At 39.5% G+C, this 20,054-nt stretch overlaps 2 protein-coding genes across 2 annotated transcripts; one reads left to right on the forward strand and one right to left on the reverse strand.

The window, feature by feature from the left end:
- The first annotated feature begins 1,341 nt into the window (after positions 1–1,341).
- cd63 (CD63 molecule) lies at positions 1,342–9,679 on the forward strand. Its single transcript, XM_080733090.1, has 8 exons — positions 1,342–1,477; positions 2,452–2,533; positions 6,296–6,484; positions 7,720–7,794; positions 7,914–8,009; positions 8,676–8,819; positions 8,975–9,058; positions 9,222–9,679. Exons 2-8 carry the CDS (start codon positions 2,468–2,470, stop codon positions 9,285–9,287), a joined length of 720 nt encoding a protein of 239 aa, XP_080589216.1. The 5' UTR covers positions 1,342–1,477; positions 2,452–2,467; the 3' UTR covers positions 9,288–9,679.
- A 98-nt stretch (positions 9,680–9,777) lies between these two features.
- letmd1 (LETM1 domain containing 1) lies at positions 9,778–17,337 on the reverse strand. The gene is made up of 9 exons (XM_080733089.1): positions 17,210–17,337; positions 15,780–15,934; positions 15,569–15,684; positions 15,028–15,110; positions 14,547–14,733; positions 14,025–14,126; positions 12,890–13,042; positions 12,209–12,305; positions 9,778–11,242 (listed from the first exon to the last, which is right to left on the reverse strand). Exons 1-9 carry the CDS (start codon positions 17,323–17,325, stop codon positions 11,166–11,168), a joined length of 1,086 nt encoding a protein of 361 aa, XP_080589215.1. The 5' UTR covers positions 17,326–17,337; the 3' UTR covers positions 9,778–11,165.
- Between the last annotated feature and the right edge of the window lie 2,717 nt (positions 17,338–20,054).

Genomic DNA, 20,054 nt, shown 5'->3' on the forward strand with positions numbered 1-20,054 from the left:
AAATGAAAGTTCCTCAGTATTTATTTTTACTTGGGTTGATGATTTGATAGATATTCAAGCATTCAAAAGTGCATGCTTTTAAACAAACAAAATAATAATAATAAAACAAAATAGGGCTTTATAAGAGCTAATTCATAGCCTACTTTTACCTTCCTAGGAATCAAAACCGTTTGTGTATGATATGATATCAAATGTGGAGTGAAAGTATTAAGTAGCCCTATCCAAAAAAAGACAAATACTAAAGTAAAGTGAAATGGGCCTACAGATTCTTCTGTCCAGCTCCAACAGCCGATTGAGCTGGCCCTGCCACCTCGTCTGAGAACAGGGAGGGAGGTGGTACATTTACAGTTTGAGGTACTTTTACTTTACTGGACTATTTACTTCTACTCCACAACACCTCAGAGGCAAGTGATATTGTACTTTTAAGCCTCTATCAGAGTCCAGGGTGAAGAGCTATTCACTTCACTGCGGTGTAGTTTTCTAGTTATCACCTAAAAATACATAACAAAGCCTTGGTGGTAGCTAGGAAACTACAACGCGGTGGAGTGAATAGCTATTCACCCTGGACTCTGATAGAGGCTTTACTCCACTACTTTTATTTGACCACGTTTACTAGCTGTCTCAAAACATACTCTGAACTTCAGCCCTTAAACTTTGGCTATTTGAAAATAGCCAATCTACAAGCTCACAAAGCATTGTGATGCAACGCGTTGTAAGCTTGTAGATCTGCTATTTTCAAAGGATTTTTGTTCATTTTATACAAAACTTGTGAAATGGGACCTTCTACATAATGAGTAGGCCTACTTTTACTTTTGGTACTTTAAAGGAGTAGTTCACCCCCAAAATGACTTTTTTTCTATTGATTAGTCACGCCATTGAGAGTTCAATAATATTTTTAGTTTTTTGTCACATTCAATCCTAAGACGGAAATGTGATAACAATACATTTATCCCCATTCGTTCCGGATGGACCCGTTTCGAAACGGGTCCCCATCCGGAATCAATGGGGGTAAATTTACTCGAATCAAATTTTTGTCTTATAGGAATGTGACAAAAACCAAAAAATATTATTGAACTCTAGCCTACTCTCCATGGCATGAGTAATCAATAGGAAAAAAATCATTTTGGGGGTGAACTACTCCTTTAAAGTAGTCTACATTTTGATATCAATACTTTTTTTACTGGAGTACATTTTGAATACAGGACTTCTACTTGTAATAGAGTATTTTTACATTGCAGTAACATGTGAGTAGACCTACTTTTTCCACCACTGCCCTGCCCTGGTCTGGGAAGTTGAACAGGGAGGGATAGGGAAAGAGGTAAGAGGAGACTAGGGGACAAGGAGAGGAGAGGAGGAGGAGACTAACGGTGAGAACAGAAGTTATAGAGCTGAGCTGATCTCTCTCGAACAATACTTCATCGCCTTCGTCCCTGGAAGCAGGACTTCATTTAAGTTTTCCTTCAAAACAGACAAAAAGGTAGGCCGCAAAATTAACTTTGTGTTTCTCAACTTGCTCGTTTTGCGAGAGGAGATTTGGTAGGCTATATTGCCTCAGTGGAAAAAGACAACAATGATGTCGAAGTTTTAAGATGTAATAGTTTTAACAGTTTGAGCTAACGGCGTATTTGTATCTTAACTTGTTGTGTGTTTATAGAATTAACTGATCTGTCGGCCTGCGCACAAATTCAGTTAGACTAAAACTACTTGGATGATTTCATTTTCTCTTTGACAAAGGTTACATTGTTTCCTTGTTTGATTAACGGCCTAAAGCGACGTACGTGGTCCCAAGTCTCCCCTCAAAATGTCGCGTTTGGCTGTAGCTACGTTCATAGGCTATAACACAGTTATAACTTTAGATCCATTGTTTATTACACGTTTTGTAGCCTATGATGTAGCCTACGTTATTTGATTGATTTGAACAGCCTGTGTGCACTCTGGAAAACGTTTCTCATAAGAGTATATAAACCTTGTTGTTCGTATGTAAGAAGTATGTTCATGCATATGGTTTGAACAGAATAGGCTACATTTTAGGCCAATGTTGATGTCTGAATAGTTTTTAACACAATCACTGCACTATCAGAACCGACGGTAATGGGGAAATAAGTTATAGGCCCATTATATATTGTCAAAAACATGTGAATAAAGTAGCAATGATTCATTATGATATTCAGTAGGCTATGTCATGATGACGACATCAATCGTCTAGCCCATAGGTCTAGCCATCGTCAAAGAAAAGGTCCTTTTAGTCTGTTCTTGAGAGATGACGACATAAACTAAATCAGGGAGTAGACTAGGCATCAAGCTTTAAAATATATCTTTCTTAAAAAGATTTTAAGAAGAGTTTGATCAGGTAGGCTATTTAGCTTTTGAGCAGTCTTCTTTAGCTTCCTGCTGTCCATAACACAACATAACATATTGACTAATCTAATTAACTGTTTGATTTTGATATAGGAGACCAAACCTCATCATGGGTGTAGAAGGAGGAATGAAGTGTGTCAAGTTCCTGCTTTTCTTTTTCAACTTCATTTTTTGGGTGAGTGTCCACTTAATTTAGACTCTTGGTAAATAACAGGTGTGTGTTGTATAATTGAATTCATGAATTTGTGTTGGTTATGAAGACAAAATTATGAATTAGTTATTTTTTCAGCATCTAAATTACAGGAAGTAAACTGACAGCCTACAACAAACATGTCATCCTTAAAAAAAAAGAAAATACAATCACTTCCTGGTCTTCAGTAATTCTAGACTGTGCACAACATTGTGAAATGTCCATGGTATTGGAAAGTAACAAAACATAGTACAAAAGGATTAATCTCAAACAACACAACTTTCCTATTTCCTGGCTTTTTTTCCCCCTCTTCCCACTGTTGATGTGAAACGGAAAGGGTAGAGAAAACCGAAGAGGAGGAGTTTTATGGTGGAATGTTAATCTTGTGACTGATTTCCAAGTTATGACAACATCATGTGACAGATCAAGACAAATGCAGTATAATTTCACCTATATACAGTTCCTCGTAAGAAGTTAATGATTGTCTAAATTGCACTAAATCTTCAGGCCTGTAATGCTTGATTGTTCTCTCATAAGCAATTCAAGCACCAAAGCATCCCTCACAAGATGAAGTAAAGTAGCCCACAATTTATTCTCTATTCATGCAGTTTAGCTTCACTTCCAAAGCAACATTTTGAAGTTCAACTTGGTTGCCTTTTCTGTCCTGTACTCCTGTTATGATTTTATATTATCATCTTCGCTGTGTTTGCTATCCTGATTAGGCGTTTATGTTTTCATAGGCTCAAACCGCGTTAGGTTTACTCAGGCTCAAATATTTACATTGGTGTTGTCAACAGAGACATGTCCGGAGTTAATGGGTCTAGGGCTTTTGTCGTTTTGTGGATTTAGGGTTTTCTTTTACGTAGGCTATATTAACTATTTCATTCCACATTACAAGTGCCCTTTAACAGACATAAACTTCCTGTTTTGTATAAGAAACTACATTTAACAAACATATACAGTATATAATATTTATAATATTTTTAGAATATATATTCAAGCACAGATGGATTTTTATTTTATAAACTGTCCATTTTCTACCCCAACAATTTACATATATAATTAGTTTACATTGTATCACAAAATGAGTGCATAGTGCATACATCTGTAATGTAAGTGTAATGGTGTACATTATAAAGCACTTCTGCAAATTTCAGGAAATTGCAGTTGTTTTTTGAGCTTCTACTTTCCTAAACTTGACACGATCTTAATCAGATATAAGAGTAGTAAGACCAGTTTGGTTGGTATGTTGTTCCTGGAGCATCAGCTCATATTTATGTAGGCTATTTATTGCAGATATGGCTACAGAGGGGGAAAAACATGTCTGCTGAAATGTGTCCCAAATCTACTTTATTCAAAGTTATTTAGAAGCTATTTAATGACTGTATGTTGGTTGTCTGAGTACAATCAATGCTTCTGTAAAAAACCCAATAAACAAAGTATAAATAAGAAGATGATTTTAAGAATGCATCACCCCCATTTAGCAACTACAAATGTATAGTAAGTGTGTACATACTTTTGTTACCATTGCACTCTGTGTACTTTCAGGAATTGTTTGTTTTTTGCTATATGGGAAGGGCTGAACACCATTAGCAAATATGCTGAAAGTGATAGTAGGTTTACAGATGATCACAGTCTGACTCACATGCCTTTCCAAACTTTAGTCTGTTCATTTAATAGTCACAGGATCTCTGAGGCAGAATGGGAAAATTCTTTACTCACACTGGACTGAAACTCCCTGAACTTACGTTGACTGTGTGTGTGTGTGTGTGTGTGTGTGTGTGTGTGTGTGTGTGTGTGTGTGTGTGTGTGTGTGTGTGTGTGTGTGTGCGTGCGGGGCCGGATCTAGGCATAGGCAAGGGGAGGCAATGCCCCCCTAAATGCCCTGTCTGCCCCACCAAACATAATGGCATGCAAAAATCTAAAATTAAAAAAATATTAAACTATTTGAAATGTTATGCTACAACTATAGGTATGGATAGATAACTGATAAGATATTAGAGAGAGAGAGATAGATAGGTGTAAGACCTGTTGTTTGTATTGCGTGTTATGTGTGCCAAAATGCTTAGTTTTCTATGCATATCGGGTGTTTTAGGGGGTTTGTCCCATTTCTGGAGGTAAACCAAACCCCCTATAATTTCTTCCTGCCCCACCTAGTGCTAAAGGCTAGATCCGGCCCTGTGTGTGTGTGTGTGTGTGTGTGTGTGTGTGTGTGTGTGTGTGTGTGTGTGTGTGTGTGTGTGTGTGTGTGTGTGTGTGTGTGTGCGGGTGCGCGCGCGTGTGTGTTTGTGCGTGTGCATGTGTGCCTCTCGGATGCAAATAATTCCTGGAGTCTGTTCTATCCCTCTCATGCCCAGAGGCAACAGCCATTTCTTACTCAAATAATCATAAATCAATATGAATTTTAAAATAGACAGGATCTCGTTTATGCTAAATTAAAATAGTCATGAAGAAGAAGTCATTGCTGAAAATGGGGTGCCTTATAAATCACATTTTGCCCCACTATAGCAGTAGGGTGGGCGGTCTGTCCAACTGTTTGGTGCTTAACAAGGTAGATTGTGAAAACTACTGACTGGATTTTGCTATGGAATGTTCTGTATACATTCATTGATTGATTATTTTATTAGACAAAAAATGTAGCTCAAAGTAGCTCAATGCAATGAAATAAAAAAAGTAGTACAGTACAGTTAAACTGAACACCCTGCCTAAAAGGAGCATCCCAAATACGTCCTTTTACAGTCTTGCTCCCCAGTTGACAAACCCATCTAATGTTTTTACACCCTGAGCCCAAAAGGCACTTTATAGCGTTACATGACATCACTTTAAAGTCAACCCTTCATAAATATACAATATATACCCCTCAACTTCGTTCTTACATTTACCAATTTTTTCACTTTTAGCCATACTGCTGAGAGTGCTATGGATGTGCTATGAACCATTTTTTTGATTGGAACTTTACAAATGTATTTAAAACAAAAATGTATTAAACTGTGAAGAGTTTGGGGTGGCAGTAGCTGAGTCCATAGAAACTTTAACTGGGAACTGGGGGGTGGCTGACTGGTTTAAGTCCAGCACAGACCACTGGTACCTGGAGAGGTGCCAGTTCACCTCCTGGGCACTGCTGATGAGGCCTTGAGCAAGGCACACTGGCACAGAACCCCTAACTACTACCAGGTGCCACCAGGGGGGCGGCATAGCTCAGGGGTAGAGAAACTGGTATTAGAGCACGAAGGGTATAAATCCCGAAGGGTTCCCAGTTCGAATACGGGCTCCCCCTGAGTTAATGTCGAAGGGTCCTTGGGCAAGACTCTGAACCCCTAATTGCCTCCGGTGAGTAGGTTGGTGCCTTGCATGGCTTCCTCCGCCACCGGTGTATGAATGTGTGTGTGAATGGGTGAATGTAATGCACAATCTATGTAAAGCGCTTTGGATTAAAAGCGCTATATAAATGCACCATTTACCATGTGGCAGGCTAACACTTCACCATCTCTCCACATTGCATGTATATCTATAAGACATATGTGCATTTTGGATTAATAAAGCCTATCATCTTCTTCTACTCCAGTGACATTGCATTAGCGTTTGCCAAATCTTGCTTATCAGAGAACATTCAAGCATTACAGGCCTGAAATATAACCTGGCTGACCCTCTACCCAATTCTCTCTCTCTCTCTCTCTCTCTCTCTCTCTCTCTCTCTCTCTCTCTCTCTCTCTCTCTCTCTCTCTCTCTCTCTCTGTGTCACAACAGGTATGTGGTCTAGCGCTGATCATCGTGGGGATCATGGTTCAGATGAGATTCCACAGCACCCTCATGATCAAGGATGCATCAGCCTCAGCCATCCCTATCGTCATCATCGGCGTGGGTGTTGTCATTTTCTTCATCGCCTTCTTTGGCTGCTGTGGTGCCTGGAAGGAGAACTACTGCATGGTCACTACGGTAAAATACGTCACACTTCTGTTTTTTTCAGACACCACGATGTAGAAATCGTTGCTATCGGGTCGAAAGAAAACCTTGTATGTCCAAAACCGTTACTTTTCAGGAAATAACCTCTGTTCCAATGGATTCAATGTAGCTATTTTGTCACATTTATAAAACCCACTTACAGACTTAACCACTTAACTTGGCATCCCTATTTAGGCCCAAATGATTTTTTAATCTTTTAAGCAATGTGAAAATATCAGATCTACGGTGTTGCGTATGTTTCGTTATAACATTTATTTATGAAAAAATAAAACATGAAACATGAAATATGTAGATACAAGGTTTCTGCCCAATAGCAACGAGATGTAGAAATATTTAGAACTGTCATGGTCATTTCCACACTGGGTTCAAACCTCATGTGTTGCATCATGTCAGTAAGATCATGTTCACACATAGCGTCTTTCTCCAACTGCCACTGCCTTTTTTTACTTAGAACCCTATGGGTTCCAGCAGGAAGTTGCTCAGAATGCGGATGGTCTTTTAGATAAACTCATGTGACCTTCAGCGTTTTATCAGCTGAACAATCACGATGAAGAAAATGCGGCTCAGCTCAGGCGGGTGATTTCCCAAAACACCGCCAGAGATAGAGACAGAGATGGCACAAGAACCTGTTGTAAATGAGCCTTGACCACTGCCAGAGGCACTCCCTCCTTCACAACCAGAAAATGCTATGTGTGAACACAGCCTAGGACTATAACAGTGGTGTAAAGTAACTAAGTAGATTAAGTACACTTTTGAGCTATTTGTACTTTACTTGAGTATTTCCAATTTCCAATTATTTTACTTCTACTCCACTACATCTCAGATTCAAATATGCTACTTTTACTCCACTACATTTATTTAAAAGCTTTAGTGAATAGTTACTTTGCAGATATAATTTATGATATTATAAAACATAAGCCCTATTTTACACCGTGGCTATTTGAAAATAGACGATCTACAAGCTCACAACATGTCGCATTGCCATGCGTTATTAGCTTGTAGATCTGCTATTTTCAAACATTTTGGTACATTTTGACACTAACACTTTCATACCTTTACTCAAGCACATTTTGAATTCTGGACTTTTACTTGTAACAGAATATGTCTACATTGCAGTATTGATACTTTTACTTAAGTAAAACATTTTAGAACCTTTTCCACCACTGCATGTTTGTCAATGTGCTCAAAGTGTTTCCTTTCACTCCTAGTTCGTTATGCTCCTCTCTCTAATCATCATTGTTGAGATTGGAGCAGCCATTGCTGGATACATCTACAGGGGCAAAGTGAGTATTACTATTTCATTGAGTCTCATCTTTGCTTGTTTTCTTATACATAGACTAAGTCACTGTTGAGATAACAGCATAATGCATGTTCTAATTGGGTCTCAACATTTTCAATGAAGGTCTCAACTGTTGTCAAGGATAGTCTCACCGAGATGATCGCCCAGTACAACACCACGGAAGAAGTTCGGAAGGCTGTGAACCAGCTGCAGACGGATGTGAGTAACTTGAACTCCTACAGATTATTTACTTAGCTGGCCAACACCTTTACATAACATTACTGCATCCTGTTGGTAAGTGTTGTGAGATTGAGACCAGGAGCGCTCGTTTTTAGGCGCGAGGTGGAGCAAGCGGTGCCTCATTCCAGGGACTGCCCATAAGTCCGACATCTCATTAGGTTAGGTTAGGTTTAGGCATAGTTTTACTGAGGTTAGGGAACATTCACCAGGTTAGCATTCACCAGCGTCAGCAGGTTAGCATTCACCAGGTTAGGTAGGCTATATGCATAGTTTTACTGAGGTTAGGGTTAGGTTTAGGCATAGTAGCATTCACCAGCGTCGGCAGGTTAGCATTCACCAGGTTAGCATTCACCAGTGTCGGCAGGCTAGCATTTACCAGCGTCGGAGGTTGGGTTTCACCAGGTTAGCATTCACCAGCATCAGACTAATGGGACGTCGGAACAATGAGATGTCGGATCAATGCCATGGCATAAGGTGAACTACAAAACAAGCGCTCCGGTCCCAATAACACTGGTACCTCAAAAACACTGTAACATATATACAGGTACATACATATATACATGTCATGAACAGAAAAGTACTGAGTACCGGTAGTATGTAATGACATTAATTACATCTAATTAAATGAACTATTCTCTTTTTCAGATGAAATGTTGTGGTGTCAACAATGCCACTGACTGGAAAGGCTACATGCCTGATCGTGAATCTGTGCCTGACTCTTGCTGTGTGAATAACACACTAAACTGCGGACGTGGGACAATGACAGATGCCAGCAAAGTACACCAGCAGGTGAATTACTTTGAACAAATGACAAACAAGTGACATATTGATATCACCAGGATTAATATTTTTCAATTAAGATTTTTGGCTTTGCTTTCAGTAAATGCCAATTAATCGAATGAAATGAACTGCTTCAATGTACTTTTTCTCTTTGTTACCTGTAGGGGTGCCAACCCGCTGTGGAGCAACTACTGAGGAAGAACATCCAGTGGGTCATCGCTGCAGCTCTTATCATTGCTTTCCTGCAGGTATGTATCATCAATAAATATGAACACAAACACCCATAAAATATGTATTCTTCTTACTTTGAAAAAAGTCTTATATTACTGCAAGCACTAGTTCAAAACAAACACATTCACCCACACAGGGTCAGAAAGCATTCATTTTGATCACTGCTTTTGTGTTTTCCAGATAATGGGCGTTGTGTTTTCTTGCATGCTGATGAGAGGCATTCGCAGTGGCTATGAAGTCATGTGATCCTGCTGAAACACGTCATAGTCAGTGGGTTTGGTCATGTTAATTGGGAGCTTAATTTAGTCTTTTAATATCTACATCTCATATTTCTGATACAATGCACAGAACAATATATTTTTTCTTACACAATTGTGGAAAATATATAATGCCGTAAAGCCAACAATATCACTACCTAGAGATAGTAATTTTAGCTTCCTAAATGCTGGATTTAAGTAGAGATCCTTTTTTGTCATTGATGTATTTTCTTGTCGGTTGTGTGGATATTAACATTAACATCCTTTGACTTACTGTAGCTTATATTGGTTATATTCTTGGATCTCTAAAATGTGTTGATGCTGTATTGTTTGTCTTGCTGGTCCACAGTTTCTATTTTTATTAAAGAATAAGAAATAACATTCAGATTTGCTTTTAATACAAATGACATGAGGAATATGAGATGAGGAAAATGACATTTATTATTTCAGAGAAACAAAATAATATTGGCACAGCAACACAACCTTGAAGAGTAGTTAGTTGAACATAAAAAGCACGTCTGTAAAAAACAAAAAGGCAGAACGAGAGAATGAAAATAAGAAAATAAATTTCACATTTCAAATGAATTGTACTCCCTCTTGAGAAAGGCACATAACAAATTAGACTTCTGATTTCACAATGAACAACCACGGTGGAGTAATAGCTTTGTTTTTGCTCTCAGTGCGTGACAGTTATTCTGTAATAGTGGACTTCCTTTTTAAGCCTTCAAATTAAAGAGAACATTAAGTAAACAATGCAGGTGAATACATAAAGTGCTTCACGAGTAAGTACAATAAAATTAAACTAACATACATCTACTGTAAGCTGAGATTCTTAACACACATATCAAACAAAATTGTGTTTATTTGCAATTCAATATCCACCAGGCAGTTTTCATTACGAGGCACCGTCCATAAATGTAGTTTACATTTACTTTAGTTACCCTTTAAGGATCCAGTCAATGGATTTTGACAAAGACCGCCTGATAACATACTTGATTACTTTCTTTTTCTTTTTTTTTCTTCAAACATTGCACCTTCATTCAAGGCTTGAAGGTTACTTCTCTTCAGAACTGCACTCTACACATGCCCAGGTTTTTGTTTGTTTTGTTCCAACAAAAAGCCAGAATTAATAATACTGAGGAAACATGAGGACAGTGGTAAATTAAACCTAAGTACAAAAGCAGGAGGATATGTCATGTTTGAGCTTAATGTTGGAATACATGCTACATGCCTACCAAAATGCTTTGTGTTATGTTTTTAAACTGGAATGTTTATGGCCAACTCTTAATGTTTCACATTATGAACTCTAAACATTAACAGACTGTGAAACCCAGTTCAGCTTATTTTTTTGCCATTTGTATTTTATGTTCCCTGCTAGTGAAGAGTAAAGATATGTATTAGTTAGAACGTAAACAGAATTCAAGCATGTCTTGAAGTAGTGACTAGCTTGATATAGTAACAGTACATACTAGCTTGAGATAAGTAACAGTACATACTGTAACTCGTGCATTTCCCTCAACAATGCCAATATACTGAACTTTACTGCAACAGGTAATAAATGTCTAATCCTCCGAGATGTAGCTCTACATGATATAAAATATAATACCTGTCAGCTATGACACAGGACAGTTTAACCTACTGTATTATCATTGAACAGCTCCATGGAGAATGAGCAGGCATACACCAGTATCAGTATAACATTATCAAGGTTATGGTTGTTGTAAGAAAGAGTTGTCCCACACCCATTATTTAAAATCACTATGATATCCCAGGTTACTGGAATATGAAGTGTTACACAGATGTTGACACCTTTGGGTGAAGTGGCTCAGATCAACATAGCACATGGCATACTGGAAATAGCAAACTGTCAATGACGACTGTGAGTCTTTGGGTAGTTAGCAGAAAGTAATACCATGGTGTACAAAAGAAGCGATACCTCTGACTCTGAAAGAAAACATAAGGCATTTTAATTGTTAGAGTTGTTAAAGAACAGTTTTGCTGTATTTTGTGTTAAAAAATAAAAGCCAGGTCCCGTTTACAAGTATTTACTAAAATTGTGACAAACAGGACATACAGCATGTTGTAGAACAAAATCTCAAAATCGTTTAAGCTGTCAAACCATGATACATGTTCTTTTACAGAAACAGGAAACTGACTAGTTTGTGAGAGACATTTGTCAAAAATCATGCTTCCTGTCAGGTTTTATTGACTTTATTTTGCACTTCCACAAAACATTTCCTTGGCTATGTTAGTGCTGTTATCACGAGTTTTGCTAACCTCACAAAGCCAGTCTAAACCTTAAGAGCTCAGTTTTTCACTGTACAAGATATTAACGATGACAGAAGCTTAATGTGTGGGACTGCATGCAGGCTATGAATTGCATCAGCTAGGCTACACATGGTTGGGATGTACTGCAGCAGCAATTGCAAAAGTATGTGGTTGAAAATAATTATGTTCAGAATAAACAGGAAATTCACTTCCTGCATATCTTTGCATATTTTTAGATTTAGAAAAGATCATGGTTTATGAAAGCCTAAACTATAGGCTCTGTGCATAAATGTAGTCCAGGTCAGTTTTGCATGCTTCATTTGATATGGCTAGGCAGCAGATTTGAACCAGAAGCAGATAACGTATGACACCTATGTGTTTCCAGGTTCAAATCTGCTGCCGAGCCAATCAAATTAAGCAAATGTAAAACTGAACCGGAAACCCGGGACTACATTATTAGGCACAGTGCCAATTAACCTCTTGTACTACACTCAGTGAGAAGATGCAGCACCGTAGTAGGTTTGTTTCTCAGTACTCAAGCTATTGTAATGTACATACAGAATACAGATAAAATGAAATTAACATTTGCATATGGTCTGGGTTGAAGAACTTTAAAGGAGACAAGAGGAAAATGTATGATACCTTTCAAGGGGTAGGAGACCTGGAGCCACTGTGACAGCCACTCACGACATTGATTGATGCTAAGAACATCACCGTTGACTCCCCTGACATAACATGCCTGAATACAATACAGTACAAATCAGTTATCACGACGTAAAATGTTTCTGCAGTAATTCATACATTTAAAATATTATTTAATTTATTAGGTTTCTCAAATTCAGATAGAACAGACAGTGCAAAGACTTATTTAACACAAGTCTCCAGTCACAATTGAACTGCTCCCAGTGCACCCGTTATTCATTATTAAAGGAGTAGTTCACCCTCAAAATGACTTTTTTTCTATTGATTACTCACGCCATGGAGACTTGAGTTCAGTAATATATTTAGTTTTTTGTCACATTCCTAAGACAATAATTTCATTACAATATATTTACCCACATTGATTCCTGTTGGGGACCCCAGTGCATTGGGGTCCCCATCCGGAATCAATGGGGGTAAATTTACTATAATCACATTTTTGTCCTAGGAATGTGACAAATACTAAAAAATATTACTGAACTCGAGTCTCCATGGCATGAGTAACTCCTTTAATACAGAACTGCATTTCACAAACACAAAAGGGTTACTTGTAATATTAATCAGTTTTACACTGTGGCTATGAAAGGTTGCGAAAGTCATTTGCTGTGACAGTGAGGCACTGACCTGTCTGAGTTCGGACTCACTCAGCTCATGAGGGCCCAGTTTGACGAGGGCGTGGTCAAGCTGGAGCAGCTCCTGTGCGTGCCTATTCAGCCGCCTGCCAATCATGAAACCTGGCAGACGGGTTGTCAGGAAGAGCATGGCGCTGATGTATCTCTGGATGGAAGAGAAGACAGAGTGAGAGCACTGACGTTGTTGTGGTGCAGTTAGTTGCAGGCAAGTGCACACTTAGACATCAAAGGGGACTTGAGCCCCTGCCCTTTTATCCTCTGTAAAAAGTGCCCTCTTCAGACCATGAATGCGGTTTTTACTGTGGTGAAAGAAATGCAAATGCCCTCTTTCCATGCCATACCCGAACGCCGCATTCAAAAGTTATTTTAAGTGTTTGTATCACCAAGTACCGAAAATAGCCGACCTCCAAGCTCACAACGCGTTGCGCTTCGATATTTTCACCAAAAAGGCCCTTTTCAAAGTTTCAGCCCCTGCCCCTCTAACATTCTCTGCACGTCCCTGGTTAGTTGGTTTTTCTTCATTTATGTTCCTGCACTTTCAAATGTGGCACAAAATACTATAAACTAATTACCTACAGTTGCGGTTGATTGTTGGGTTGTTGGACAAATAATTTTAACTGTCAATATTTCACACATTATTTTTTTCTGGGCTGGGTGTCTGCAGGTATCAGGAAGTTAAAATTTAGATGACATCAGCGATCTCCATATATGGGCAGGGCAGCTATAGACATTGAGGCATTTGTATTTTGTAAATGAATTCTGTCTTGGACATATATGGAGCGTCTATTTATGGATATTGCCAAATATGGGTCAACAATGTGATGTCACAACAGGTCAGATATTGAGGGTTCTTATACAGAATTAGGGCACTTATAAAAAGTATATACTACAATATTACTCTCCACTGAAGCACTTAGCGCGCATATTGAATTTTGTTTGTAGTGGGATGAGCAGAGAGGAAAGCGAAAACCACTCAAAATTGTCTATTACTACTGTAACCATCCAAAATCAATTACTGTAAGCCTAGAAAACTGTTGTAAAATGTATTGATACCCAGAATCAGTAGTCCATAACATTGACTTTTTCAGGAGAGATAGTGTAAGGAAGCTCTCTTAGTCTTCACTAACCATTTGATCTACGCTCATCCTCTTTATACCCAAGGGAGGTCCAGAAAATAGACTCCGCACAGCATGGATTTCAGACACGTTGGGTTGTGCTCCACTTTGCACCTGGAAAATGCACAGATACACAGTCTTATCAAACTGGAGTAAGCATACATACACATACTAATTTGGCTATGTCTGGTATTAATTTAGTTTAGGACTTCGGCCTCTACTCATACTACATACGTATGATGCTCCTTTCATTTACAATTTAGCAGACCCTCTTATCCAAAGAGACTTACAACGTGCAAGGTTGGAGTAAGCTCCATACATATTTTTGTCAAACAGGGTAAGGTGTCAAGAAAGGAGTGCTAAGAGTTCAAGTACATGCTATAATTATTATACTGTATGACATGTACATCCCATATCCATCAACTAGGTAAATAACATAAATTGCATCTACCCAGTCAGGTGTAGATTAAAATATAGAGAGAGACCAGGTAGAAGGACAAAGGGATATTAGAATAGAACCAAGCTTCATCTTACTTTACTGCACAGGTGCTGTAGGCCTCTCTTGAGGTGACCTTCTTTGACCTGGTTGCCTGTGTTCTCAAGTTCCTTAAGCACAGCCCAATGGTGTTGGGCCCTGAGGGAATGGTACACACCTCTGAACTCCACCCGCTGTTTCAGAGTCCAAAAATGGGGTATTAGGAGCTGCCGGGGGAAAAGGTACCTGGCAGTGAACAGGAGAGGATGGTACCAGAGGGAAGACCAACACAGTGATGGGAAGAACAATGTCATGACAGGGAAAGGTAGGACGGGCCAACAACACAGAGGGATGGGATGGCAGGTGGCATACATTGTGGAGCACAATGTATTATTTATTATTATTGAGCAACATAGTATATCATTAGTTAAAATTGTATCCAACTTGTCACTTTCAATCGGTTTGATTTGCAGCATATATGAACTATACAGTGATGAATAAAGTGAGGAGACACTCATAGTTTCAAGGTGACAAACTTACATCAGGAGGAACACCAAGTAGTTGGCAAAGGGGGGGATGGATATCAACATCAGCGGAATGGCTTTCATCATGTTTCTGCGAAACTGAGAACCAAAAAAAAAGATTTTGGGTAACATTTTTAGTTTTTACAACTCTGATTATCTTTCTGAACATCATGTAAAAGTACATTACACTCCCTCCTGAACCTCAGACACCCGAATTGACTGATCAGGCTCCAAACTATAATTAACCACTAAAACTAATCAACACCTAGTTAACTGGATTACCAAGGTTCAATACTACTGTAGATCCCTTTCTGTTTTCTCTACTCTACACCAAATATTGTTGCCGAAAATAGATGATCTACAAGCTCACAAGACAAAACGCGTCAAAGATCTAAAGGTCGAGAGCTTTTAGATACGCCATTTTCACAGAATGTTAGCACCAGAATAGGGATGCTAGGGTTCAACTGGTTAATTAATTGAAATCAAACAAATTTTAATAAACTTGGATTTGTGATCAAACAGAGTACATGAACAAATAATATCCTCGGTACACCCACCTGCCAAAGCTTTTCCATGTCCCTGTAGGGTAAATCCTGGACTTGTATGCTGTTGGTGTACATTGCCGTTTTTATTCTCCTAATATCTTTGGCATCTTGAAAGAGCAGTTTGAATCCTGGAATGGAGACATATAAAGTATATGGATAAAGTCTACACAAATTGTATACCTTTTCTTAAGATTTCATCTGTGAATTAGTGGTGGTGGTTTACCTTCTACAAAAGTGCGATAGAGCTGATAAAAGCGGGGGAACCGTCTTTGAAGGTATCTTTCATATTTTTCATTTGCCGCATGTAGTCTGGACGTAATGGATCGGCCAACACCAAGTCTGGCTTTAGAGGATGAGAACTGTCTGCACAGGGACAACCTGTCATGTATAAGGAGGGAACACGTTAGCTCTTATGAGCAGATATTCGGGGTTTACCATGATTAAATGTGGCTCGGCTCCCATTATCTTGTGCTCTGTGTACTTTAATTTCACACCCAGAGCCTCAGCCAATAGATCAATAGATTGTGTCCACACACACACACACACACACACACACACACAATACCTATATACACACACAAGTATCTAGACAGACAGACAGACAGACAGACAGACAGACAGACAGACAGACAGACAGATAGATATATATGTTACAGTATGTTCAAGAAACCAGTAAAAGTTGTCAAGGAGCACTCGTTTTGACGTTCACCACACACTAATCACCACCAGATGGCGACGTCAGCCACTGCTCTGCCATTCACCAGAGTGTATATAAGAGAGTTACGTCACGCTTTGAACTCGCCGCAGACCGGAAGTGTTTACTCTTTATTTACTAGCCTAGCCTAGCCTAGCCTAGCCATTAGCTCCATTGTAGTCACTTGGACAGGGCGTTTAACGTGCGCTTGCCCAGGCATAAATATAACGATTGCATTCACCACGGCTTCGTAACTCGCGCGGCGCTCCGCCGGCCGCGCGGCCCTGGCCCGCTCTTCGCGGCCACTCGCGCCTGCGGCGCTCGGGGGCGAAGAGCAGGACCAAGGTCCGCTGGCCTTCGCGCCGCTTGGGGCTTCGTGGACCCAGGGGGGCCTCGTAACTCGTTTGGGCTTCGTGGATACAGGGGGGCTTCGGTAGCCGCTCGCAGTGTCGTGGACAATAGAGCGGCGCACCGCCTGGAGTACGTTGTTGTGGCGACCGCTTGCTCCGCCCCGTGCCGCACCACGAGTGCTCCGCGTCTCGAATGTGCTGTTTCTCTAATATACTATGACATATACATACACACATCTATCCATCTATAGATAGAGATACACACACACACACACACACACACACACACACACACACACACACACACACAGGAAATTATCCTGTCTGTTTCCTTGTATGAAGGAAGCTACAAACATGCCATGGTCAATGTTCAGTTCAAGTGTAAAGAATCGACAAGTAAGCTCCAGAACTTAAAAAAACTTTAAAATATAATTCTTTAGATAAACACAAGTACTATTTAGCAGCTTGCCTGTTAAAGAGGCTGTGATAACATCAGACCAGCTGATATATGACAGCCAGCGTAGATGACAGCTAGCTAAAAGCAACAGTGCAACACCAAAGCTGAATCTAATAAAACGTAACAGCGATTAAATAAATATGAACCGTTACCTTGATTGAGATGACACATACGGAGAATAAAGGCCAGTTGTTATCCCATTCAGCCGTAATGCATATCGACGTGCCAAAGACAAATGATTACACAGACCCACACACGACAGCGCCATTTTGGTAAGGGCAAATTCTTTCTGGGGACAACCATCTACCGTATTTGTTGTTGTAGCTGTACACAGGGTCATGTACGTACCGTAATGATTATTGTACAACGTCACGCCCCGCGCCGGGCGCGCCCCTGATGGAGGAAGTGGAACTTAATATTTCTCGTTTCGGTTTCTACAGCCTACAGCAAAGATTGCATCCATATTTGACATGAAACAGGCTAGTTGTGTATTGTATAATGTTACTTCCTTCAGGCAATGATAGACTACTAATTAAAGGAGTAGTTCACCCCCCAAAAACTTTTTTTCTATTGATTAGTCACACCATGGAGACTTGAGTTCAATAAAAAATATAATTAATTCATCGGATTCCTAAGACAAAAAAATAAAATAAAAATATATAAATGAATAGTAAATTGATTCTGGATGGGGACCCAAATAAGGCCCTGGATGGGGACCCAAATGCAAAAAGTCATTTTGGGGGTGAACTACTAGCCTACTCCTCATGGGTCTTCAACGGGGGGTCCGGCACCCCTAGGGGGTCCTCAGAGAGTTACTACAGGGGGTCCTCCAAATCTTTGAGTGATAGAAAGTTTTTTTTCTCTCTCTCTCCTTTTTTATATTAACCACTTGAACCCTAGTGTCCATATTCTGACACTCTCTCTTAACTAAGGGGTCCTTGGGGGGTAATGTGAGTTAATTCATTTATTAATTCGTTTTATTTAAATTACTCCACAGGAAAGGAAACAGGTGACTGCGTGGGTGGGGCTTCTTTGAAAGGTAGAGCGCGCGCACGCAGCAGCACGCACACGCACACAGACCACAGCAGGCACAGATTAGTCGATTGATTGAAGCAGCAGCAGCAGAACGAAGGTTTACAGCAAGTTGAAAGACGTGGAGGTGGGTTTTCCATATAATGCTAGTGTGTCGTTCAATGTGTGTTAACTTTTCCTAAAGTTAACTTTGTTTATGAACGACTGTTCACGTTAAATAAGCGAATTCAATTGTTGGCGTCACGTGCCGCAGTTTAAAGTCGGTTCAAGCACATTGTGCGTCGTGTTTAGGTCGGAGGTGGCCGACATTCTTTTAGCAGAGAAACATAAAGGGCGACGTGTTTCTACGGTCCGATGATAACGTTCCAAAAAACGTACAAATAAACATCGACATGCCTTCTGCAAGACTATTTAGGCCTAAAAACCATCGTGGATTATGAACACGGAAGTACGACGGTGTCGTCGCCGCGTGCACAAAAAAAACAACGATCTACAACAAGCCAAGCTGTCTAGACTACATCAAGCTCAAAGTACCACAAAAGTAGGCCTAGTAGACCTACTCATTGTGCAGAATGTCCCTTTCAAGTTTACAAATGGATGAAAATCTTGTACAAATGAAAGCCTGGTAGGCGAGGTTAGTACAAATGGACCCCACTTCATCTCCATAATCTTGGTCTTGTGGGCGACATTTGTGTAGCTTTTTAACATCGTAAATTGAAGTGAACCATGTCCATGATAGAAATGGTAAGTCCATTAATAATATGCAGCGACTAATGGGCATGAAACCTGAAAAAGTGTATGTTTAACTGACCCGAGGGTGTGGTCAGAATGGAAAGAAATGACTTCAGATCTTATTTTAAACTTAAACTTGTTAATTTGAGGTTGAGTTATTGTTTGGCATGCAATTTATTTTTCATTATTTTGCTCGAGTTGAGTAGGCCTATTTAACTTTGACTCTTGTTAAGTTTGTCAGTTTTCTGGGTTACTAGGCTTATTTGTTTCTATATTGTCATAACTTTATATTAATTTTCCTTCTATTTTATCCGTAGATGTTGACTATATCAAGGCATGCCCGCAGCAGCAGTCCTGATGGGACTAATGTGGACAACTCCTGTGAAAAAGAATTGGGTAAATCTGTCTGCTATGGAATGGGTTTTTAACTTATTGTAAACAAGGGACCAGCACCCTGACTAAGAAATCAACCTGGGGACCACTGTTGTGTTGGGTGGGGAATGGGGATATATATGGCTGTGGTGTGTGGGGAGAACTTGAAATGAACATAATGGCTGTTAAGGGCTTGATTTAGTTCATTGCACGATACTACGTGGAAGTAATTAAATCAAGCCTTTAATAGTAATTGTTTAACTGATATATGCTACTGGTCTAGAGCTCGAAGGCTGAGAACCATTGATCTATTCTCATTCCACGCTTATTCTGTTCTCTTAACCTTCCACGTATATTAAACTCATGTTAACTGATATACTGATTGTAACTTAAGAGCCAGACACTTGCGATTACATGGACACATTTCCTAATAATGATGACTCATCCACATCCAGTCAATCCGGTACGCCTTCCCTTCTTGAGATTATTTTTTTTTTCTGTGGAAATGTTTTTACCTTCGACTTCCCAGTAACTGACAAAATGTACGTGTCAGGTCATTTAGTGCATTGTTTCTCAACCAGCGGTAGAGAAACAAATATAAATTAAGATCTTTACTTTCTCAGTTATTTTATTTACAACCGGATGAGGCATAGGTCACTCACATAAGGAAAACGCATGTGAGTGTAACATTTTAACAAATCTTTTAATTAACCAAGAAATATCACTTGAAACACATTTGCAATAGACTTAAGAGTTACATTACTAGAATAAATAAACACATTTTTCATTTTTGTAAACTATAAGTCACCATAGCAACATATCATGCGTGTTTTGTTTGCTGCCTACCAGTCTGCGGATAGA

The sequence above is a fragment of the Nannobrachium achirus genome (assembly GCF_963921795.1).
Source record: "Nannobrachium achirus genome assembly, chromosome: 9".
NCBI classification, from domain to species: Eukaryota; Metazoa; Chordata; class Actinopteri; order Myctophiformes; family Myctophidae; genus Nannobrachium; species Nannobrachium achirus.

Excerpts from the sequence above, each read along its gene's own strand:
- cd63 (XM_080733090.1), top strand. The coding sequence starts at position 2,468 with ATGGGTGTAGAAGGAGGAATGAAGTGTGTCAAGTTCCTGCTTTTCTTT. Across the intron at positions 2,534-6,295 it reads TTTTCAACTTCATTTTTTGG|GTATGTGGTCTAGCGCTGAT; the intron begins GTGAGTGTCCAC and ends GTGTCACAACAG. Across the intron at positions 8,820-8,974 it reads CCAGCAAAGTACACCAGCAG|GGGTGCCAACCCGCTGTGGA; the intron begins GTGAATTACTTT and ends TGTTACCTGTAG.
- letmd1 (XM_080733089.1), bottom strand. The coding sequence starts at position 17,325 with ATGGCGCTGTCGTGTGTGGGTCTGTGTAATCATTTGTCTTTGGCACGT. Across the intron at positions 14,734-15,027 it reads TACTTGGTGTTCCTCCTGAT|GTACCTTTTCCCCCGGCAGC; the intron begins GTAAGTTTGTCA and ends GTTCACTGCCAG. Across the intron at positions 11,243-12,208 it reads GGTCTCCTACCCCTTGAAAG|AGTCAGAGGTATCGCTTCTT; the intron begins GTATCATACATT and ends GTTTTCTTTCAG.